The sequence below is a fragment of the Piliocolobus tephrosceles genome, chromosome X (genome assembly GCF_002776525.5).
Source record: "Piliocolobus tephrosceles isolate RC106 chromosome X, ASM277652v3, whole genome shotgun sequence".
Lineage (NCBI taxonomy): Eukaryota > Metazoa > Chordata > Mammalia > Primates > Cercopithecidae > Piliocolobus > Piliocolobus tephrosceles.
In genome coordinates, this window is record NC_045455.1 from 40,099,784 (window position 1) to 40,126,248 (window position 26,465).

The window sequence follows — 26,465 nt, forward strand, 5'->3', positions numbered from 1 at the left end:
TGACATACATAACTTATTTTCTATGGACCTAAATAAAATATTAATTTTTTATTGGCTCATATAAAGGATACACAGAAACATTGCAAATGATGTTAACTGTAGGTTTGTGAATTATATAGAACTTACTCAAGATAAGCACTTTTAACTAACATTCTTCTGTGAATGTTAGTGACAAAATATAACCTGGCTTTTTAAACATTAGGATGTGAGTAAAATTTACAAAGTCCATGGTGTAGTCCTGACTTATTGTAATCAATGAGTATCTAGTAACTACAATGTTTTATATGGTGAAGATAATTTTGTCATAGTAAAAATCAGAAATGCTACTTTCAGATGAGCTTACTAATACAGAGACAATTTAAAGAACCTAGTAATTACTAACAATGAGACATGTGAACCTTGATTAAGTCAAGATTCAAAATAAAAAGTGCTATGAAAAGTAGCTGGAGACAAGTATGAAAGTTTTAATGTCAACTGAATATTAGATAATGGGGAATATCTAAGTTTTCTTAAATATAATAAACATTGTAGCTATACAGAAGAATATTCATATTCTTAGGAGATGCATACTGAGTATTTGGGGAGAAATACACCTGCAGTTTATATTAAAATGGTTAAGTAAAAACATAGATGGATGGATAAACACATATGTAGATAAAGCCAGTATGGAAAATTGTAATAATTGAACCAGACGGTGCATATCTGAGAATTTGTTATACTCTTCTTTCAATTTTTAATTATAAATATTTTCAACATATGAAAAAGCGGAAGAGTTTGCAGTGAATAATTAGCAGCTGTCTCAGGCATACTTTTGATCTAATACCGTCAATTCATGATTCAATTGTTTGACAACTGTTTGGAGCACCAAAAAGGTCTAGCAGATTTCAGGGAGATTTCATGTGCTTTAGACGCTGACACCCTGGCATTAGAGTCGACATCCTGTCATGAAAATGCTAGTGCCTACCTTACATCCTGCTACTTCCAAGCAGATGGGGAAGCCAGGCCTAGTGCTGGTGCTGCCAAAATGCTTCTCAAAATACAGAAAGACTTTTTAAAATGTACGTGTTTAGATCTGTCAGGTTTCTTAGACACTTAGTTGTTAAGGCCTCAGAGTTCAAAACTCAAGATAGATATTTGACCTCATAAATGTTAAAGTTATTGATGACAGCCACTTCAGTTATAAAATAACCTTTGGTGCTGGTGCCTGGCTTTTAAGGAGGCACCCTGACAAGTCAACTAAAATGAGTCACCTCCAACTTCTAAGATGACTGACTGAGGTGCTACAACTTCCACCAACGATTTTTTAACTGGTATTTTATATAAGCTTTTAAGCATTATCCGGTTAAATGGGAAATGCCTGATGAACACCTTGGTTTTGATTTTAACAGAACTGATACAAAACATATGATACAGTCACACGCCTCTAACAGCTACCCCTACTTTATTATAATGGAATGGAACCACAACCATAGTTTTATACACCATAAGGTCTTCATCTACCTCCTCTGGTTTTGAAACCGGTAACAGGAAACAGTCTTTGATAAAGCATTCCTGGCATAGACACTGTACCAGGATTATTCAACCTAAGTCAGACTGTCATTAAAAGGACCAAAGGCTATAAAGAGAACCCTAGTACAGAAGCCAAAGTCCCACACGTTTTTTTTTTTTTTTTTTTTTTTTTTGAGACACAGTTTTGCTCTTGTTGCCCAGGCTTGGCTCACTGCAACCTCTGCCTCCCAGGTTCAAGCGATTCTCCTGCCTCAGCCTCCCAAGTAGCTGGGATTACAGGCATGTGCCACCACGCCCAGCTAGTTTTGTATTTTTAGTAGAGATGGGGTTTATCCATGTTGGTCAGGCTGGTCTCGAACTCCCGACTTCGGGTGATCCGCCCGCCTCAGCCTCCCAAAGTGCTGGGATTACAGGTGTGAGTCACTGTGCCCAGTATCTCACATAGGTTTTAACCAAAAGTGTTATTAGCTGAAATAACTGTAAGGCAAGGTTCTCCCCATGCTCAAAGCCCCCTGAGATTCCTCCATTAGAGTCTCACTATTCTTCATTGCAGTGACCAATATGCTTACCTATCTTAGACAATTGTGCTTTATGAGGTTAGGTAATCTCTCATGAGTGTTTTCCCAACACTTAGTACAATGTGTATGCATGTTATATCTCAGCTATTTCCTGAATTAACTTATTCAAGGAATTTGAATAGAGTGTTATTGACTCCTTACATTTTGGTGATGAACAGGAATACCTGTATCTTCTAGGCTCTATAATCCCACCTCTTGCTATAATACATGTGGCTGGGCTCAGGCAAAATTATTTAAAGATCAGGGTAGGTGCAAGCCAACGTTATCATGTTCATCCTGGCCTAAAATTTCTTTCAATCACAGCAACTAATATTTATTGCAACCTTACAATGTGCTAGAGACTAATGCTAAATGCCTTACTGGTGTGGTATCATTTAACCATTAGAGAAACCCATGAAGCAATGACTACTAATTAGATGATGAAATACAATTGTGACTACACAAAAGGGCTCTCCAGAGTCCTACAAATTTTCCTGAATAAATACCCCTACCCAGAGAAATTCGTTTTTCCCATGTGGATCTTATAAATGAAGATTTGGCAGAACTACGGTCAGTTCTGGCACTTGGCTCTCTGCAAATAGTCCTCAAGCATTCAAAAGGCTGTCACATTGATTCCAAAATATGAATGACTAGAAATGTGTATAAAACAAAGGATTCTAACTTAAAAACCTTATATCAAGTTCCAGTTAACACCATGTCCTACTCTTTAGGAAACAGAGGCAACATGGTAGAATTGTGGGGATATGAAAGTGTGAGCATTAAAGACTATCATTTATGGTAAGAATACACTACTACAAAGAAATTGAGTAAATTCCATGCGTGTTAACAGTCCAGGAAGCACCTCTCTACTACAGGTTGAGTTTACAATGAGTATACAAATACTTAAGCTACATAAAGTGTGTAAGGAAGGAAACCAATGCATGTGTCATCAAATTACATAGATTAAAAGGTAAGCAAGTCTCTCTACCTTGGAAATTGCTCTGGATTAGATCCAACTCACTCCTTGATGGCAGCATATAAAGCCAGTAAATGAGTAACATTCCTCTTTACTCAGTCCAATCGAGAGTGGGACAAAGAGAGTCGGAGTTGCCATATTTGTTGTAGAGGAGAAGGAGAAGAAGAAGAGAGGAGGAAGGGAAAGTAGTGATACTGTATTACAGCAGTAATCTCACACAGATGTAGTTTACTTACCTTCGTCAGAGCTTGTCCTAAAAGATTCTCAAACGCTTTCAAATTAAGATGGGGACCATTATAGTATGGGTTGCTTTGTGCTTTTCTTCCCAGCCAGTACAATGTTATCAAAACCTTAAAAAAAAAGAAAATAAATCCATGAATAACAAGATCAGTCGATTAGCAACCAAGTGCAAGCTCAAATGTAGGTGAGTACTGTAGATAAATGATAGCACATATTACTCTGTGGGTGAAAAGTAGACTTTCTTTTAAGTTTATGGGAAAGGGGAAAGGCATTAAAAATCTTAATTTTTCTTGCTAAATTTTCCTGTCTCTGAGCAAGTTCTTAGACCAAAAGTCCAGACTCCAAAAGGTAATCATGCATATACTCTACTAGTATATATGAAGAGGGAAAAAAATAAAACACAAATGAAACTTTGAAAGCAATCAATATTTTTTCATTGAACTTACAGAATGATCACCTAAACATCAATAATTCTCAGCTTCCTTAATAAGGATGTTAAACTTTTTAATAAAGCTGCAACATTTTTAGATATTCTTGCAATTTCCATAAAATATTGTAAGACGTATGAGTCTACATTGATCAATTACCCAGAGCCCTTAAACATTCAGTGCTTTTCCTTAAAGTCTAAATTGGTAGTTTCCTATTTACTCCCATAAAAATCTTAAAATATGTTTACTTGCCTTTAGCATATTACTAACACATAACAAACAGCTTCCTAAATGTAACCTATCCTCTTATACCACTCTAACCAAATGCTTTTAAATTTTATTTTATTTTAAGTTCTGGGATACAGGTGCAGGATGTGCAGGTTTGTTACATAGGTAAACGTGTGCCATTGTGGTTTGCTGCCCCTATCAACCTATTACCTGGCTATTAAGTCCCACATGCATTAGCTATCTATCCTGAGGCTCTCCTTCCCCTCATCACCCGACAGACCCTAATGTGTGTTGTTCCCCTCTCTGTGTCCAGGAGTTCTCATTGTTCAGCTCTGGAATACTATGCAGCCATTAAAAGAAACAAGATCGTGTCCTTTGCAGGGACATGGTCAGAGCTGGAAGCCATTATCCTCAGCAAACTAATGGAGGAACAGAAAACCAAATACCACATGTTCTCCCTTATAAGTGGGAGCTGAACAATCTAACCATATATTGTAATACATATATTTAAACATATCTACTGTTTGTAACTGATTGGTTTGTAACCAAAAATTTAATTAGAAAAGAGATGTAGAGTATACTTTTAGATTCACTGCCTTCTTACAGAACATGGAAGTGAAAACCACTTATAATGCTACATTAAGGTAAATGTATCTTACATTTTTCACTCTCCTATCAGTCTCTTCTTGCCTGTAAAGAAAGAAAATATCTATTAGGTCATATCCGTGAACCTTAAATTATTAATTATAGCTAGAAAAAAACTCATTTTTATTCTAAAGTTCTATGAATATTAATATCACATGGAAGTTCAAATCTCTTAGAGCTCATATTATCTCCATCAGAAGAATTTTTCCATATTCATTGATTCAACAAAAGTGTAATGCATTGATTTTCTGTATTCAATGATATTCATTAATATAATTGTCAGTTTTCTATAAAAAGCAGTGCTGTTTTTTCATTTTATTCGTTTTAGTCTAATTTTTAAATACGTTATATGCATTTTTCGTATTTCCTTCTTAAACAAAGTTTAAACCCAATGAGGGGGAATCAGTGTGTTCATGAAAGAAAAACTGGGAAATGGGGGAAAAAAACCTTAAAAACACAAAAAGGCCGGATGTGGTGGCTCACACCTGTAATCCCAGCACTTTGGGAGGCCAAGGCGGGTAGATCATGAGGTCAGGAGATTGAGACCATCCTGGCTAACACGGTGAAACCCCATCTCTACTAAAAATAAAAAAAATTAGCTGGGCGTGGTGGCGGGCGTCTGTAGTCCCAGCTACCCAGGAGGCTGAGGCAGGAGAATGGTGTGAACCCAGGAGGCAGAGCTTGCAGTGAGCCGAGATTGGGCCACTGCACTCCAGCCTGGGCGACAGAGCAAGACTCCATCTCAAAACAACAACAACAACAACAACAAACAAAAAAACAAAAAACATACACAAAGAAAAATAAAAGCGACTTTGCACTGAGGTTTTTTTTTTTCCATCATCCATAAGGTTTTTAATCCAAGTTCTCCAGAGCAAACTGCTCAGAGACTTTGACCCTGCAAATGTTGAAAAGTGGCAGTTTATAAAACAGCCATGAACCTCTGCCTGAAGAAACTTCACTGTATTATAAGAATCATGGGTTTTTTGCTCACATATGAAAGGGCATGATACTTATGGGAGAAGTTAAAAAGAGGCAGATGTCACCACAGTGTTGAAGAAGCAACAAAATGCTTCTTCACAAAGGGATGGGTCATCCTAAAAAGAAAGCACTTCCCCTCATTAGAGACACTTAAGCAGGATCAGTGTGAATTCAGAGACTTGTAGAAGCCTGAGTGAGAAAGCTTCTAAGTGGCCTGTCCAGTCTAACAGTACAGTAGTATATTTCAAGATAAAATATACACACATCTATATATGCATGTAGAAGACATCAACATAAAACACATATATATTCATATATACAAAGAAAAAATAAAAGGAGAATGTGAGTACACAGAGACAAATTTTTAACTTAACTTTCAAAGAATGAACAAAGCAACTAAGACCATTCCTTTCCAGAAAACAAACATGTACTGAAATGAACCTAAGAATAGCATGCACCTCTCACCCACCTCCCAAAACAACATCTCAACAATGAAATTCATGAACTCTCACACTACTGATGGAAATGTAAATTGGTACAACTACTTAAACTCTTAAGTCACTTGGTAATATGTATTCAAGCTAAATACATTGGTATTATACAACCTAATAATTCCATTCCTAGGTATACATCCAACATAAACGCTTACATATGTTAACAAAAAGTTATATACAAGAATGCTTATCACGGTACTATTCATCACAACAAAAACTAGAAGCAGGGTCGATGTCTTTAACATTATAATAGATAAATTATGGCATATCCACATAATGAAATATCATATGGCAATGAAAATAACCTTCAACTACATTCAACCACAAGTTCAACCTCTCAAATAATGGAAAGAAAAAGAAGCCAAATGTAAAAGAGTACAGGTTGCATTATTCTATTCATATAAAGTACAAAGACAGGCTGAACAAAAAAATGCTGTTAGAAGTCAGGACAGTGGTAACCCTTGCAGGAAGAGAATGACAGAAGAGATTAGAAGAGGATGGGGCACTAGGATGCCAACTGTTTATGCTTCAATCTGGAAGCTGGCTACCTAGGTGTGCTCAGTTTCCAAAAAGCATTTACGTTGTACATTTATAATATGTATACTTTTCTGTATATTACCCTTCAAAAAAGTAAACAAGTAGAATAAATTCCACAGCCCATGTGCTCAAACCATAGCTTATCTCCTGAGTAAAAAGAAAATTATCTTATAAAAATCCACAGCATTGGCTGGGTGCAGTGGCTCATGCCTGTAATCCCAGCACTTTGGAAGGCTGAGGCAGGCACATCCCCTGAGGTCAGGAGTTCGAGACCAGCCTGGCCAACATGGGGAAACCCCGCCTCTACTAAAAGGACAAAAATTAGCCGGGCGTGGTGGTCGGTGCCTGTAATCCCAGCTACTCAGGAGGCTGAGGCAGGAAAACAGCTTGAACCCAGGAAGCGGAGGTTGCAGTGAGCTGAGATTGCGCCACTGCATTCCAGCCTGGGCGACAAGAGCAAGACTCCATCTCAAACAAACAACCCAGCACTTTAACTTAGAAGTAGTAAGTGGGGAAAGTCACTAGAAACTGACAACAAAAAATAGCAGAGTTGCAAATATATAGCCCCTTTTTTAGACTGATAACCAACATACACATGTCAAACATTAAATTAGCCACAGCACAGAAGAACCATCAATGCCCAAGACAAAGAATGCACTGGGCTGAACATCCTCCCACTTTGATCATAAGCACACTCAAGGCAGAAGGAAAAACAGAGCTCTCTTGAACCCCTGACCTCATTTCCACAGTCCTCATAAAGGTTTCTAATCCAACACACACATTTACTTTTCACTTTTTATCATGATAAAACAATCATTGGAAATACAAGAGATGTCCTATTCTGTGATAAACACAATAAGCAGTGACCTTTCCATTATTACCTTTTACTCACTTTACATTCACTTCTAAATATGAGCATTTATAATATGCTCTTGGACATGATACATGGACCAGCCAAATTAGTGTCCTATCTCTGAAATGCAATGCCAGGAATTCAAGTAGTCAATGATTTGCTGGAGTAAACAGAGTTTACTCTCTCACATACAAATGTATCCCACTGCATGGAAGTCGGTAACCAAGCAGCTCCTTTGCCTGTCATGTGGCCACAGGGCATAACCCAAAGTCCTTTAAAATAGAACTACTGCAATGGTGAAGGGGAAGTTCACAGTAACACAGGTAACACACACACTCCATGAACCAGCCACCTGACTGCACAACACCTCAGAATGAAATATAAGACAGCCTTAGCTCCAAAGTTGGAAAATTCTTCTATAACAAATATGTCCAAAGTTGACATGGTCTGACACCATCTTTAAGTGCATGGGCTTTGGAGTCGGATCTGGGTCTCACTGTGTTCATTTGGCAATTTACTTGACTTTCAAAGCTTTGGTTTCCTTCTGGACAAAGTAGGGATAATGCGCTCTGTTTCAGTAGATTAGAAGGGCATTTCCTTCTAATGGTGAAGTGTTCATCAAGAAACAAGCCAGGCACAGTGGCTCATTCCTGTAATCCCAACACTTTGAAACACCTAGATGGGAGGATCGCTTGAGTCCAGGAGCCTAAAATTAACAGCCTGGAAAACATAGCAAGACCCTGTCTCTTAAACAATGTAAAAATTAGCTAGGCACAGTAGCACATGCCTATAGTTCCAGCTACTTGGGAGGCTGAGGACAGAAGGATCTCTTGAACCCAGGAATTCAAGGCTGCAGTGACCTATGACCACACTACTGTACTCCAGCCTGGGCGACAAAGTGAGACGCTGTCTCAAAAAAACGAAGAGAAGAGAGGAGAGGAAAGGGGCAGGGTTGGGGGAGAGGGGGAAGAGAGAAGACAGGGGGACACGGGGGGAGAGGGCAGAGGGGAGACGGGGGGAGGGGGGAGTGGAGAGGCAGAAGAACCCATACCTGCATTGAAACCCAAATCTACAATAAAAATGGGTACAGATGAAATATTAATAGTTTCAAAAAATACCTATCTTGGGTATGTTGATAGCCCTTACTCTACACTATGATCAAAGAACAACAATTCTTTGAACAAAGAATTATTACAAGGCTGGAAGCTATGTGACAGCAAGGCCCATCACTAGGCCCCAATATTTAGAATTGCAACTAGCCCACCTGACACACCCAATCTCTCATCCATGCTTTATTTTTGTATTTATAACCATCTACTCTATGCATTTTTTTCCTCTCCTCTACCTGAATTCAAAAACTTTTGTGATTTTGTTCACTGCCATATTCCAACTGCCTTAAGACAGGGTCTACCACTTGGCAAGCACATAAAAATATTTGATTAAAAATGCCTCGCACAGTACATGGCACACAGATGCTCTCAAACTCTGGTTAAATAGTTTATTTAACCTATAGAAATGTAAATTAGCAAGAAAAAGCCTGAAATGATAAAAGCTCAGGGGACAATAAATACTCATACAATGTCAGAGAACAATTAAATTGCATTAACCTACTTAAAATATGTCCAATTTTGACTCAAATTGTATTGATACTCATAATTATGCTTCTTACTAAGCTGTTATCTTTAAATTGCAATAAAATGGAATTCTTTAGAATCAAATCAATAATCCCTCCAAAAAACAGATACAGAAACAAAGATCAAAGTGCTTTGTACAAACTTCAAAGGACTGAATACAAAGCTTCCATGCTGGTCTATGTGATGAAAAAGCTTCCTAACAGAGCTCTGAAAGACAGAGCCCAGAGAACCCATACCTGCACTGAAACCCAAATCTGCATTAAAAATGGGTAGATCACGCCACTGCACTCCAGCCTGAGCAACTCCATCTCGAGAAAAAAAAAAATAAGGGTAGATATGAAATATTAATAGTTGCAAAAAAATACCTGTCTTGGGTATGTTCATAGCCCTTACTCTATACTTGGATCATACATTAACTTTTAAATGTTTAATATTTAAGAAATAGCAAATACAGCATAGATATAATATTCCACTCTATTAATGGAATAGCTCTGATGATTCCTTTGCTTCCTGGCAAAGGGCCAGAAACTATAAGCTCACCATGGACATCTGAGCTTTCTGCCAGAGAGTAGGAACAAGGGAGCCCCAAGCTCTCAGGTGAACTCATCCAGCCGTAATCATCTTATCCTAACTGCTACTATGTTGCCTTAGAACCAGGAAGCTCTAGGTCTGATTCTCTTTTCTTTATCCAAAGGTTTTAAAATACTAGTAGCAAATCAATCAGGAACTATTATTTCTAACCAAAGGACCGGGGGGGGGGGGGGGGGGGCGGCGGGGAATGTCCACACAGATGCTGTGGCTCTTCAGGGATCCCAGACTGGGTCCTTCCCTGAGCAAGAAGCTTGGTCGAGTGCAGGACTTTAGGGTTCAGACCTCCAGTGCGTAAATTCCGGCTGCACTTCCACTAGCTGTGAGAACTTGATTGCATCACTTCACTGTCTCCAAAGCCTCGCCTGTAAAATTGGAACAACAGTACCAGCCTCACTGGGCTTTAGTGTGAGATTTAAAGAATGCTTAATCAAAGCAGAACAAGTGAGTGAGACAATTCAAGGCCATTCCTTAAAATTATCCACCTCAACCAAACTACCAGGGGACAGGGCAGTGTCTGGAGGACAGTCAACTCCACCCCTTCCACCCCCCACACACAGTTTTCCTCCTCAGAAGAGAAATTTCTGTGAAGAATAATTCAAGGCACTCTTTTATGTTATACTTTCCTTGCCCTTTTGCCATGGAAGGCTTTAAACAAGGGTAAGAAATAATATCTAGAAGGTTAAACCAAGAGCAAGGCACACTGGCATGGTATTATCATTGTCCAAACTTCCATGTTGGCCCCAAGCCAGCCCTCCCCACACATCCTTGGTTTACCAGGGCCTGCCTTAGCCAAATACCCTTAAATTTTCCAAAATCTGAGGAAAAAGGTGCCTACACAGCCAAAATCTACCTTCATTTATGATCGAGTTTGGGAATAAGGTGCTAATGGATGAGATTCTAGTTTTACCACAGTGCACCAGCCAGTTATGTTCTGGGGCTAGAGCTGCATCAAAAATATTTCCAAATACCTTCTGTTTATCCAAGGAGCTAACTCTGGGCCCATGCACATGCACCCAGCATCGCCTTCCCCAGAGTATGTTTGGAGCGTACTCTAAGGAGTCTGCGTGTGGGCACCGACAGCAGGGAGCTGGAGCCACGCTGGCCACATGGTTGTATCCCAGAGTCCATCAAAGGTCTAGCTAAGAACAGCCAAGCATTTAAATGTTCACATATGAGCTACCAAAGCCACTCACAGAACCAGCTCAGCAGATCGGGGCCAAGACAGACGGAAGAAATTTTTCCCCACATGGGAGTAAAGCTTCATAGAATTTGCCACAGAATCCCACTGCTCTGTGTTCCTCTCGCATGTCTTAGTACCCCTCTTCCTCAAGGTACCAGCATTCTCATTTGCAACATTGGAAGGCCTGATCTCCCCGTGCTCTGCCTGAATAACATAACCTCCTAGGAGTTGAATTCTTTATGTTCCAAAATCATCTCTTCTCCCCAAATCCCAGCCCCTATCCTGTCCAAGCCAACCTTGTTTAAGATCAAATACAGTTTTCTGACTGAATCATTATACAGGGAAACATGTACGATTAAAAGCTCAAGCTGGAATTGTTGACAGAGTGGGAATGCTTTTGTCGAAAGAATCTCCGGGGAAGATTTATCCATATCCTAATAGAAAAGGTAAGAAGTTTGAACTCACCTGCCCCCACACCCAGCTTCCAGCCCATGCCTCTGTGGTTAATAGGGAATCTGAAATTCTTAGGGCTCGAGCAGAGGTAATTGCCCAGTTCAAACTCCACCCTGCTACCAGAATAAGTATCCGCCTTGCTTTGTTGCCCAGAACAACTGCAACTCATGAGTGATTCTGTCCCCAGGCCTCTACTTCCTGAGTCCACTTCCCAGAGCAAGGCGTGGATTCTTCCTACGGACCCAACCCTTCAAAAGTCAGTTCCAGCCCTGCCCTGCCCTGGGTGGCAACAGCTGACCTGGGAGTTGCCTCTTGGGAAACTGGACTGATATTAGAAGAGCTAGGCTCACGAGATACTTGGTTCCTCTCCAAGCCACTAAGTAATCTCTGCTCTCCAGTTGTTGCTTATGCAGTTTGGCCACCTGTTCACAACTTTTAAAAAAAATCAAGAAATGAGGCCCTGAATCATGATTTCATAAGCAGTCACAGGAAGAAAAAGTATATGGACTACATCTGGTTTAAATATGTAAGATATGTCTGGGGCAAGAGCGGATGCATGTGTGGCAGTGGGAGACAGTAGGGAAAATTCAAAGCAGAAGTTTTTCTGAGGACAGAGCAGTGGGTTGTTTTTTGTTTTTTTGGTTTTTTTTTTTGGCAGAGTTTTGCTCTTTTTGTCCAGGCTGGTGCAATGGTATGATCTCAGCTCACTGCAACCTCTATCTCCCAGGGTAAAGTGATTCTCCTGCCTCAGCCTCCCAAGCAGCTGGGATTACAGGCACCCGCCACCACACTCGGCTAATTTTTTGTATTTTTAGTAGAGATGGGGTTTCACCATGTTGGCCAGGCTGGTCTCAAACTCCTGACCTCATTTTCATATACGCAACAAGCCAGTCTATCTCCAAATGGGAGAAAAGTGTAGGTGTCATAAGAAACCCTAAATGTACTAAGTGAAATTTTAGGAGACATAATGAGAAAATAATTTCTAATACCACTGTCTCTAAGGGAAGGGGTCATTGCTCTTCAAAACCTAAGAATCAAAAAAGGAATTTAGGAATACATCAGGTACTGGCTTCTTGTTCCACTAAATGAGGTTCTATTGTTCTATTAATGGAAGCTCATCCATCACATTATTTAAAACAGAGAAAAGTGCAATCACTATTCTCTCATCACTGTGTCAAACAAAAGAGATACGTGAATAAAACAAGTTGAAGATGAATTCTTAGATTATTTCACTTCTTTCCTTCTCTCAAAAAAAGCAAGCTGCATTAAAAAGAAAAGTAAGAAACAGAACCTTTCTCCTTCCCTCCCACCTTCATTCCTAAAAATGAAGCCGCATTCCATTTGACAACCTCTCAGTGACGTTAGAGGCGTGTGACTCATTGGTTTTAATCTGCCATTGCTACAAACACGCTATAATCATTGTGGAAACTATTAAAGTGACACTTGAGAAAATAACATCATCCCCGGAGACAATTAGTGAGCCCAAATACATGAACCTGACAATTTCTGTACTTACTTATTTGAGGAAAAACTTAGAAATTCAACACTTTGCCATAGCAACATAATGCTTATTCCAATCTTGACAAGTGAATAAGTACCCTCTTGTTAAAAATAATTTGTTATTAAATTTCACAGCTCTCCCACACATTACTAAGAATAGCACCGTTTCACTTGAAGAGAAACAAACAACACACACATGCATTCAAAGACACCGGCACACAGTCCCACTTAAGTAACACAACAGAGGAGTGCCGCTGCAGGAGCCGAAAGGTAGGTTTAATCCCCAACCCTCTCAACCAGAGACTCATAATGCTTCTTTTCTACTTTTTGTAAAATGCCTGTTACTACATAAAGCTGACTTCACAACTGAGACTCACAAGTATCTCTCCTCGTTAGATGGTAAACCAGAAACAGAGTGCATGTTAAGGTGACTACTGAATACAGAATTTAGTATCCACGATGTATGATCTGTTTATTAAATGGAGTTATGACATTCGGTTATATAAAATGTGTTGAGGGAGCGACTAGATGTCAACCAAATAAACTTACACATGATTTTTCTCCTGTGATTAATAAAGGCAATTATTGTATTACATAATTAAGTATAAAGTAGGACTTAAACAGATCACAACCAGAAAACACTTCATTGATACTATGTCCTTAAGATTTTTAAACTGATTTTCCAAACAGTTTAAAAGGTGACAATGCTAGGTAACTGCAGCAATGAAAACAATAGGCTTTGGTTTTAGACATGTTAAGTGTGAAACGCTTAACGTAAAAATGTTGAGTAGTTAACTTGGTAATTAGACATTCAAATAAGATACTCAAGGTGGAAATTTAGACTAGAGACATAATCAGTGGAGTTGTCAGCATAGAGATGAAATATAACCTCATAAGACTGAATGGAATCACCTAGAAAATAAGTGGAGAGAGGCCGGGGGCGGTGGCTCACGCCTGCAATCCCAGCACTTTGGGAGGCCGAGATGGGCAGATCACAAGGTCAGGAGATCCAGACCATCCTGGCTAACACAGTGAAACCCCATCTCTACTAAAAATACCAAAAAAAAAGAAAAAAAAAAAATTAGCCGGGCGTGGTGGCGCAGCCTGTAGTCCCAGCTACTCGGGAAGCTGAGGGCAGGAGAATGGCGTGAACCCGGGAGGCGGAGCTTGCAGTGAGCCGAGATTGTGCCACCGCACTCCAGCCTGGGTGACAGAGCGGGACTCCGTCTCAAAAAAAAAAAAAGAAACAAAAGAAACGAAGTAGAGAGAGAGAGAAGCAGTCCAGGGATTGAACCCTCCTCACAAACCCAACACTTAAGGGTTAAGAAGTAGGGGAGAAACCAGCAAGGCCAACAGAAGGGACACCCAGAGTGGCAGGAGTGACCACCACAGCACAGGCAAGCAAGACACAGACACTTTATATCAATCATTATCTGGGCTATTCTACATTATGTCCTTTAAACCACACAATAATGTAAAGATGTTGAGACTAGGCAGAGCCAACAGTGCTATTGAGAGGTGGAGCAGATGAGGGGTGAGGATGAACTAGTGGATCATCTTCTTACCCATCTTGACATCTCACACACACATTCACACCACACACACAATTACTAAATTACTAGTGACTTCTCTTCAAAGGAGGACAAAGAGTAGAGATGAGTATTAACATCAACAAAAATCTTCTCCAAACCACTGATATTCCTGAAGATACAACTTAAAAGAATATTAAACTAGACATTTCAGGTGTCCTTCCAGATTTGACCCCATGCTCAAAACCAATATAAAATTTGATAATATAAATCTGTTAGCTTTTAGGATCATGATATTGGAATAAAAATAAAGTTGCCTGGTTATATGTTTTCATCCAACTGTTTCTCAAACTGTACCATTTAACAGGAGAAACTCGCAACATTTTAATAGGTCTGAAGGTCAAAACATTTTTAAGAGTACTAATTCTATGCTGTCCTCTTGAATACACACACTAGCAAATTAAAATTATGAGAAGTCCTATAACAAAGACTTATTTTACTTACACTTTGAAAAAATTATTTTTTTGACGAACAGTTTAAAAATCTTAAGGGCACTAGTATTAATGAACTGTTTTCTAGTTGTGATCTGTTTAAGTCCTACTTTATACTTAATTATGTAATATAATAGTTGTAATAATTGCCTTTATTAATCATTTTATATCAATTATTATGTTGCATATTCTACATTATCTCCTTTAATCCACACAACAATGCAATGATTTTGAAATTAGGAAACTGCAACTCCAAAAGCTTAAGAAACTTTCCCAAGGTTACAAAACTATTAAGGTTTGATGTGATTCATAGACTTTCCCAAGACCCTGTTTTATTAATAGTATGAGTGTAATCACAAATATTTTCTACCATACTATATTTTTAAAATAAATTACTTCCTTCTTAATCCCAAAAAGTTATTTTTATAATATCCTGAACTATAACTCATTTTTTTTCTCAAAGTATTGATTCAAACCCTGTTGCCAATAATTTGCTTCTAAATCTGTCACCCCAAGACAATGGTAGAAGTTCCCTACTGCCATTTTTTTCTGACAAAATTTAGATATTTTCCACTATCCTGTACATACAACACACTATAGAATTTCACAAATAAAATATTGCCGAAGCACTTTTTAAAAGACTTACAAGTAAATGAAATATCATCAATTCTCATACTGAGAGATCAACAGTACAGTATCCATTTCCTGTACTTTACCACTGCTGGGTCCTTATAAGTAAGATTTCTGCAAAACAAATATCTATCAACTGAAAATAAACAAGATTACAAAGCAGGCATGTACAAGAGTAAATAGAAAAAATCTGTTAATTTCCTGAAGTTACATTTTATTATCTTAAAAAATAAAGATAATATCTACCTTTAGGTTTTGTAGAAATTAAACATATTTAAATGCCTAGCACAGAAATACTTGTTTCCTTTCTGATGCACATGGAAGTTCTCTGTAAAGCATAAGCTGATGTAAATTGTTGTTTGTAAGTTATCACTGCACCTATTCCTTAGCTGTGATTTAATATATATTAAATGTGCTGTGTGATATGAATCCTGGTCAAAATAATGCATGCCAAACTATGTATGCATGCAATACATTCAGAAGTCTACATATTACTTAAAAATAAATTATTCTACCCTGCCTATAAGTGAGACTTGTTTCAAAATTTTAATTTTCAACCATGAGGAAAATCAGTACCCTCCCCAAATGAGATTCCAAACCCTCAAGTTTTACGTCATAAATCACTCTAGTCCTAAATATTGCCTGCTCCACAAAAGCCTCTTTATCTCGTGTTTACTGGCACAATCCCAAGATACAACACACTAAATTTTTCACAATTTGATTTATGCCAAAGGTTAATCGAGATAATAAAATTTTAGACCAAGGTTTCTCAACCTCAGCAATATTAACATTTTGAACCTCATAATTGTCTGCTTCGGGGGGAAATTGTGCTATGCATTGTGGGATGTTAAGCAGTATGCCTGACCTCTACCCACTAGATACCATGGCCACTCCCTGGCCCCAGGCATGAAAATCAGAAATGTCTCCAGATATTGTCAAATGTCATGGGGCCGAGGGAAGGGGGGTACAAAATTTCCCATGGGTGAGAACCACTGTTTCAGAGGATCTCAGAATTTAGCTAACTCCACTCATCAGATAAAGCAGACTTGAGGTTCCCAGGGGTCTAAAATTAGCTGAAAGGCTCACTTAAAGACTGTAACCTAGAAAAGGTATTAAATATATGAGCAAAGCAAACAGACAAGCAAAGACTACACACCTAAGAAGTTAATGAAAAACATACTATCAGACCAAAGGGCAATACCTACCTCAGAGCTAAACCATTAATAGATACTCAGCAAACATATATACTAAATGCTAGAAGAATTACAATTTAGTAGAGCCAAGAGCTCACCATCCTTGCTACCTTGGAAAAAAACTCATCCAAGTTCTCAGATACAAAGTGGCAGGAAATGATGTATCTGGCCCGGCAGGGTGGCTCATGCCAGTATTCCTAGCACTTTGAGAGGCTGAGGTGGGGTAATCACTTTGAGGTCAGAAGTTCCAGACCAGCCTGGCCAACATGGTGAAACCCCTTCTCTACTAATAATACAAAAATGAGCTGGGCATGGTGGTGCAGCCTGTAGTCCTAGCTACTCAGGAGGCTGAGGTGGCAGGATCAATTGAACCCAGGAGGCAGAGGTTACAGTGAGCCGAAATCCCACCACTGCACACGTCAGCCTAGGCAACAGAGCGAGACCCTGTATCAAAAAAAAGAAACCCATCAGATCTTCATTTTATCCATCACAATGATATTGCAAAATATTTACAGCAAGTGTAACCAACTTAGATGAACCTGCTCCCTCAGCTGGGCCTTATTTAAGCAATTATCAATATTACACATTTTAGATGCCATTTTTATGCATTCCAAAATTGTTATATACATGCTATAAAATACATCTGGGCATAAAATATTCTGTATGTGAATAATCCATGCTGTGCCACCACAAATGGTTTTCTTAGCTTGAGAAAAAGATTCCATTTCGAATTCTTTGTTCCTACTTCACACTTTAAAATACTGATAATTTATTGAGTTCAGCGGGAGGTTGAATAATGACCCCACTCCCACCAAGGTCTACTTCCTAATCCCTGGAACCTGTGAATGTTACCCTATATGGCAAAAAGGACTTTACAAACGTGATTAAAGATCTTCAGATGGAGAGGCATCCTGGAGTATCCCAGTGGGTTCTAAACATAATCACAAGTGTCCTTATGAGAGGGAGGAAGAGGGAGACTCCACTGTTGTAGAGGAGAAGGGATTGTGACCACAGAGGCAGAGATTGGAGCGGTGCGGTAGCCAGAAGCCAAGGAATGCTTGACTATCCCAAGAAGTGAGAGAAAGAAGTGGATTCTCCCCTGGAGCTGCAAGAAGAAACCAACCCTGCTGACTCCTTGTTTTTAGCCCCTTAATGAGACTCATTTTAGACATGACATCTAGAATTGTTAAGAGAGTAAGTGTGCACGTGTTAAGCCACTAAATTTGTGGTCATGTGTTATAGTGGCAACAGAAAACAAACACAAGTACTATACCAGCATTGCCCTACACATTTCACATGCAGCCTAATTTTATGACCAATGCAGTTCTATATTCAGTGTTATTCACATTTTACAGAGGTGAGACTGAAGCGTAATGAGATTAAGCAATTTTCCAGAAGTCACCTGTATTATATTGTTATAATTCAAGCCCAAGTTGATCTGACCTAAAAGTCTATTCACAGCATATGAGGATCATTTGGCTAAAGAAAATGAAACACCTACTCCTGATTCTCCATTGTAATCCTCATCTACAGTTAATCAATGCCAATAGTTTATGACAGTGAAGCTCAAAGTTCACAGCTGAATTTTGTTACCAAATTTTCACGTGAAACTTTTTAATTCTAATTAGTTTAAGAAAACAGAGTAAGGCTAAAAAAATACTCCCAAGACATCAACTTTTCCACTAGATAACTATAAAATGTATTTTTTAAAGTACAGGTGCCATTAGAAAAAGGAATGAGAAATTTCTTCTGTGCAAATACATTTTCGAACTTCCCAGGACTAATAAAACCAAATCCAACCTATTTCATGAATAGAAATAAAGTTGGAGGAATTGAGCAACAGTAATTGTCCAAAAAATTGTTACAGGAAGTCAGGGACCCCAAACAGAGGGACCGGCTGAAGCCAGAGCAGAAGAACCTAAATTGTGAAGATTTCATGAACATTTATTAGTTCCCCAAATGAATACTTTTATAATTTCTTACACCTGTCTTTACTGCAATCTCTGAACATAACCTGTGAAGATTTCATGGGCATTTATCATTTCCCCAGTCAATACTCTTATAATTTCCTATGCCTGTCTTTAATCTCTTAATCCTGTCATCTTCATAAGCTGAGGATGCATGTTACCTCAGGATCCTGTGATGATTGCGTTATCTGCACAAATTGTTTGTAGAGCATGTGTGTTTGAACAATATGAAACCTGGGCACCTAGAAAAGGAACAGGATAACAGAGATTTTTCAGGGAACAAGGGAGATAACCATGAAGTCTGCGGGACCGGGCAGAACAGAGTCATATTTCTCTTCTTGCAAAAGGGAATAAGAGAAATATTGCTGAATTCTTTTTCTCAGCAAGGTATAGCCCTGGGAAAAGAATGCACTCCCAGGGGGAGGCCTCTAAAATGGCCACTCTGGGAGTGTCTGTCTTATGCAGTTGTAGATAAGGGATAAAATACTCCCTGGTCTCCTGCAGCAACCCCAGGCTTATTAGGATTGGGAAATTCCAGCCTGGTGAAATTCTAATCAGACCAGTTCTCTGCTCTTGAACCCTGTTTCCTGTTAAGGTGTTTATCAATGACAAGGCATGCACAGTGGGACAGGGAACCTCATCAGTAATTCTAATTTCACCCTGGCCTTGTGACCTTGCCCTGCGCATCTGCCTTGTGATATTTTATTGCCCTTGAAGCATGTGATCTCTGTGACCCACACCCTATTTGTACACCCCTCCACTTTTGAAATCCATAATAAAAACTTGCTGGTTTTGCGGCTTAGGGGGCATCACAGAACGTGCCGACGTGTGATGTCTCCCCCAGACACCCAGCTTTAAAATTTCTCTCTTATGCTCTTTCCCTTTATTTCTCAGACCGGCCGACACTTAGGGAAAACAGAAAAGAACCTACATTGAAATATTGGGGGCTGGTTCCCCCAATAAAAAATATAAATCATAATGTCTGTTTTTAACTAAATATTTTGTTCCTGATAATTTGTGTAAATCCACTTGTCTTTGGAAAGTCAACAGGATGTGTTATCTCAATTTTTCCATTTACATAACTACCCTTGATTTGATATATATACACACATGCACACACCTGTATTTCCTATTAAGGCTTCCATATAACACTTGGAATTTCAGAATATTAGAGTATCACCAATCATCTTGTATAAACCATTGAGAAAGAATGGACATGCTTCAAATGAATAATATAACTGGCTTTCAAATTCAGGTTAATATAATCCTGCTGTTCAGTTAACTTTCAAGTTCAATATACATTCAATCAGATGTCTTTCAGACTACTTTACATTGATTGCCATCTATTTCAATGTTCCCATTTCATGTTTGAATATCTTGCAAAACCTTCCCCAAACTAATGAATTGAATGAGTTCTCCCCCCATCCCCATCTCCCGTTCCCCATATTTAGTTCCAACCCAATTATGCTAATACTTCCCAGGAAACTTCTCAGCTATGTCCTTTAGAATGCCACTGTCATTATCTCTCTCCAGAATTTAGTTTGATAAGTCCTTCAGTGCATGCATGCTCTGCCCTGGTTGTACAGGCTTGAAGATTAATTATGCATGCACTTGGGTGAGGAGACCCCAACTTTCAGAGTCAGAAGCTGAGGCCTGAGCCAAACAACTCCCTTTCCCGAAAACTGTCATCACCAAATCCCATCAATTCCAGCTCCTAAATATCTCTTGAATTTATTTTTCTTCCTCAGATGTCATTCACTTCCTGCCAGCCTCCAGTCTTGCCCTATACCCTTCTCCTTCTCCACGGAGATGCCTCCAGGACCTTCCTAAAATATTAGGAGAGTTAGGGGTCTAGTAATACAAGTTTTAATGAGCCCTGCAGGTAATTCTGATGCATGCTAATGATTGAAAGCCCTTGCCCTAGCCATATAACAAAGTTAAAATTATGTCTGAACTGAAACTACAGCTTCAACAACTTTAGCTACTTCTCTGAAAAAAGTTTAACTGAAACATAAGTCCTCTAGCCTTACCCAACTAGAATTAAAGACAAATAATAAAAAAGCACAAAGAAACTCAAAGTGAAAAGCCTGGAATGACTGCCAATGATTTTCAAGTGTTGACATAAAAAAAAACTCAATATACCTCATGGTGCTCACGTCTGCTTAAGGGTGCACTGTAAAAAGGCACTCGATTTGCAACTATCACTACACATGAAGCTGGCTCTCAGCAGGCCTTGGTCCAGGGATCTAAAGGACAGGGAAGGTCACTGAGTTTATTATTTCACCCTCCATAAGCACTAACACTCCAAGGGATCTAGAAGAGAATTCCTAAGCATAGATCAGTGGCACATGCCTGTAGTCCCAGCTACTTGGGAGGCTGAGGCAGGTGAATCTCTTGAACCTGGGAGGGGAGTTTGCAGTGAGCTGAGATTGCGCCACTGCATTCCAGCCTGGGAGACAGAGTGAGACTCTATCTCAAAAAATAAATAAATAAATAAATACATAAATACATAAATAAATAAATAAATACCACAGATCTTGAGTCCACAGAACAAAATGTTTCAAGTAGCACCAAAGAAATTACTTTCATAAGAGGTCTAAAAAGTGAACCACAGACAGCTTTAAAGGAATCCTATTCAGAAGATTAAAATAAGTTACTTATCTTGCATTGGTTTTAAAATGTCCTCACAATACCATGCATTCTTGTAGTCTCTGAAGAAGGGTAATCAGTGAGAAACCAGGCTAGAGATATTTTTGTATTGCCTAATCTCTAATTTGTTTTTCCCAGTTAAGGAAATCAGAAGTGGCCAGGTGTAGTGGCTCACGCTTATAATCCCAGCACTTTGGGAGGCCAAGGCGGGCGGATCACAAGGTCAGGAGATTGAGACCATCCTGGCTAACACAGTGAAACCCCATCTCTACTAAAAATACAAAAAATTAGCCGGGTGTCATGGTGGGTGCCTGTAGTCCCAGCTATTCGGGAGGCTGAGGCAGGAGAATGGCATGAATCCAGGAGGCGGAGCTTGCAGTGAGCCCAGATCATGTCACTACACTATAGCCTGGGCAACAGAGTGAGACCCCATCTCAAAAAAAAAAAAAAAAAAAAAAGAGAAAATCAGAAATAAATAACATTCGAATAATTTATCTGAATGTGATGAAACATTAAATGAACATGAATTTAAGTCCACCTTGTTGGAAAACCCTACAGAGAATTATAATACCAAAGTATTTTCCACAAAAACAGTGTTGTGTAAATAGAGTTAAAGCACCAGATTTAAAACAGGAAAACAGACCAACATTCTGAAAATAGGTACACAACACGAATGAAGAAAAATATATCGTGGCTGGGAAGAAAAATTTAATTGTTGTTGGTAAACTTTCTTCTTTGTATTCTAAAATGTGGACTAGTATAACATATTCTGGTTTGCTGGTTAAAACAAGTAAGTTGTCTTTAAAATTTAAGGCTAGCCTTATTTTATTCAGATTCCTAAATCCAAACTACAATAATAAAGCAAAATGTGAATAAAGTACCACTCGTATAGACAGTTTCACTGAAATGAGTGAACAGTGGGGGCAGGGGGGGAAACAGTGCCCTCATTCAAGTCCTTTGCTACTCCAGCTGAGCTGGCGATGAGGTGCAGTGAAAATAACTACACCTGGACTGCGGATGTGGGACTTCCATCCACATCCCCAACTTAGCTCACTGGCTAACACTGCAAACACCACCTAACCTCATCTGGTACACTTTTCTCATATGCAAAAGGACTGCCCTGAATGAGATTATGTCCTTAGTACCTTCCAGCTCTGGTATTCTGATTTTTACCTCTTAACAAAGGAACATTTCTTAAAAGTGCACATTTCTCAAGTTAACAATTCATGCTACAATTTTTAAATTGATAGGAATATCAACCTAGAGCTTTACTAGTGTCCCTAAAGAGCCTCTCTCTCTCAGAGGCTTTCTGGTAAGTTCAAACAAAACAGTGAACACTCACATCATCAACTGTATGACATGCATGACGAAGCACTCTGAACTAACATTAGATGTTCCCATGTATTAACTTGATTATAATCGTGCGATAATGTGCTCCAGAGCTGTTGAAGGCTAACAACTTTTTAATACCATATTTATCTCTCCCTAAACCTATGTCAATTTTTTAAAGTCTTCAGAAACTAAAATTCCTTTGAAATCACAATCGAGGTCATTGGTAGCAAAAAACAGGGATGTTATCAAAGTCATTCAAGAAAAGCTCTTCCAAGAAGTTTTAAAAACAGCTTTCAAATCATATAATTCCAACTTTCTTCTTACAGTTTCAATAGAATATAAAAAGGGATCGAACAACAGATTGTCAAATTATTGACTCAGGAGTGGGAGACGAGCAAGAGAATCATGAACAATGCACCTGGAGGCAAGGGAAATGACTATACAGAAGTTCAAAGGTTGATCAAGATAAGTCCTTCCTGATTCTATAATTCCCACGATTTTATGAATGAACTAACTTCAAAAAGACTTGAGGCCCTTAGACAAAATGACTTACTACAACTTCTTTATAAGATGATGCCTTTCCTATTTCTATAATTTTCTTTAATACAACTATTACTAAAATTAAGAGGACAAATGATCCATTTGTAAGCAAGTCTTCAAGGAAATAGGAAAAACAATCATTCCTAATAAGGAACTAGATTAAACAAGAATAACTGTTAGTGTGCTATTCTATATTCTATAATTTTACATATTTCAGATTAAGAACACAGAAACATTTTTCCTTTCATCTTTTTCCTTCTAAGAACACTGCTTTCTGTTCATAAAGAATAAATCCAAATGTTTTTAACTGTTACAGTAATCAAAATATCCAAGAATTATGGAGACAGCTATCATTATCTCTAAATCTGTAGCCTTCCATGCCTTAAAATTTAGATTGGCATATACTTCTTGGTTTATCCCAAATACCGGACAACAAAGAAAAAAAAAAAAGAAACTTTCCTCTCCATATAAAAGGGTAAGGGCCTTTAGAGGTCCTTCCTCCCCTGCGACTGGAGTTATCGTAGGTAGAATTATCGTAGATAGAATTATTGTAGGTAGAATTATTGTAGGTAGAACAGATTGAGCCTATAGGAATGTCACCTGAGTCGCACCATTTTCTCCTGGCAAAACAAGCCGCACTAGTCCCTTGGCCGCCCTTCCCTTCCTCCATACACGCTGCTGTTTTCCTCCTTGGTGAGTTTCTCCCTTTTCCTTCTCCTCATACGCACTGTTCCTTTATTTTCCCTTCTGTCTTATTCCTCCAAGGCTAAAACCGTACTGCCTCGTCCACATTTGAGAAATACACCCTTACAACGCTTTCTTAAGACACAGCAACACTTTTAGCTACAAAATCATCTTTACCTATATCTTATTAAGTGAAAAATTACTGGGAATCAGAAATTAAGGATTTAAATGGAGGCAAACGTAATGGAATTAAGATTCCTATGAGAAAAATATATAGATTAGTCCCTATCTAAGAGAAAAAAAATTCAAAAAAGAAAAAAACAAATCAGCAACTCGGTGTACTTTCCCCTCTTGCCTCGTGCCCATCACATATTCCCTGCAAGTCTATGTAGATGAGAACCCATTCCCAGATCTTCTTTGCCCCCTGAGAGTGTTCTTGCTCTTACCCGACACATCATTCACCATGTATTTTTAATTCAGTCTAGCTTTGGATATACTAAGAATTATTAGTTTAAAATCTACCACAAAGGTTAAAAATGAAATAGAAAAAAAACTCATGTAAATTGTACATAGCATGGGAGTTCAGAGAACAGAATTGTCTAAAATTTTAATCAGAAATAGTATCAGTAGTAATAGTAAAATAGCTAACATTTACTAAATATTTGCTATTTGTCAGGCATCTAAGCTCTTTTAATCCTCATGATGGTCTCTACGCAGTAGATATTGTTGTGTCTCATTTTATAGTTAAAGAAATGGAAAGACAGAGAAGGCAAGAAAACTTGCCACAGTCCACATAGTCAGTATTGGCTGAACCGGGACCAGTACCCAGGCACCTGGCTTCCTCTCCTAGTAAGAGATGGCTTTGCAGATGAGGCAAGATGAGCCTGGCCTCCAAGAATGGCTGTGCGGGGTGGGCGCTGGGGGTGCAAGAAAAGAGAAAGCTGACCTAACTGGTTGACAACGCTTGTATGGAAGGGAAATGAAAACATAACTGAACAAGCAGTAAGTAACCAGAAGGCAGAACTGCATAAAACTCTTACTGGAGGAGCATTCTTGGATCTGCCGCAGTGGGTGAGTGGGAGTCATGGTGGGCTTATGAGTGAGAATGCATGGTTCAGGTACACACAAAAGATTTGAGGATAAGAGTAGAATGATCACCAGATACCTCTAGAAAAATCAAGAGTCAAAATATTAATAGTATTTAAACACTGGATGAGAGCAAGCTTCCTGGAATTGAAATCATACAAAAGTCTTAAAAGAAAAACAAAAGTCGAATGCTCACTCACTTGTAAGGGTGAAATCTATATGAAAGACACAAGCCTTATGTAAGGTGGTGCCCTGCCAGATTTTGAGGCAGGCGTGCAGAGGAGAGAGGACCTCACATGTACACACAAATGCACTCCAACCTTCAGAAGTTAGTGTGCCTTCTTTTAATTAACCAACAAAAGTTGTATATATTTATCTTGTTCAACAAGATGTTTTGAAATATGTACATACTATGTAATACAGAAATTTAGCTAATTATTATTCACATTACCTCAATGTGCCTCTATTGTAGCCGGGAACTTTTTATCTTTCATTAATTTAGGGGATACAAGTAAAGTTTTTTACATGGATATAATGTTTAATGGTGAAATCTGGACTTTTAGTGTCCCCATGACCTAAATAGCGCACATTGTACCCACTTGGCAATTTTTCAACCATCATTCCCCTCCCACCTTTTGGAATCTATTTTTCCATTCTGTATATCTATGTGTAGGCATTGTTTAGCTCCCACTTGTAAATGAGAACATGCAGTATTTTATTTTCTGACTTATTTCACTCAGGACAATGACCTCCAGTTCTATCCATAATGCTATAAAAGACATGATTTCATTCTTTTTTTTTTTTTTTTTTTTACAGATGAGTAATATTCCACGGTGCATGTATATATATATATATATCTCCATATCCGCAACATTTCAATATCTTTTTGATATTCTTTCCCTTTAGGTAGATACTGGATAGATGACTGCTGGCTCAAATGGTAGTTCTATTTTTAGTTCTCTGAGAAAACGCCATACTGTTTTCCATATAATTTACATTCCCACCAATAGCATCATATCAGCATTCCCTTCTATCTGTATCTTCACCAACATCCAACATCTGTTCAGGCTTTTTTGACTTTTTAGTAATAGCCATTCTGACTGGTATAAGATGATATCTCATTGTGGTTTTAATTTGCATTCTCTGATGATCAGTGATGTTGAGCAAGTTTTTCATGTGTTAGCCACTTATATATCTTCTCTTGAAAAATGTCTGTTCAAGTCCTTTGCCCATTTTTTTGACAAGGTTGTTTTGTTCTTGTTGAGTTCCTTGTAGATTCTCGATATTAGCCCTGTGTCAAATAGTTTGAAAATATTTTCTCCCATTATTTAGATTATATGTTTACTCTATTATTTTTATTTATTTATTTTTGTTTTGCAGAAGCTTTTTAGTTTAATCCATTTAAGTCTCATCTGTCTATTTTTTGCTTTGTTGAGTTTACTTTTAAGGACTTCATCATAAATTCTTAACCTAGACCAATGTCCAGAAGAGTTTTTCCAGATTTTCTTCTAGGATTTTTATGATTTCAGGTCTTACATTTAAGTCTTTAATCCATCTTGAG

General features: G+C 38.5%; 1 protein-coding gene across 7 annotated transcripts in view; it reads right to left on the reverse strand.

Moving 5' to 3' along the window:
* Positions 1-26,465, reverse strand: part of LMO7 (LIM domain 7) — a 224,550-nt gene that overhangs the window by 66,076 nt on the left and 132,009 nt on the right. For all 7 annotated transcript variants that reach the window (XM_031934937.1, XM_023186169.1, XM_031934938.1 and 4 more), the window contains 2 exons: positions 4,598-4,628; positions 3,279-3,392 (listed from right to left, as the gene is read on the reverse strand). In XM_031934937.1, the coding sequence (XP_031790797.1) occupies positions 3,279-3,392; positions 4,598-4,628 (145 nt within the window). The remainder of the gene's footprint in view (positions 1-3,278; positions 3,393-4,597; positions 4,629-26,465) is intronic.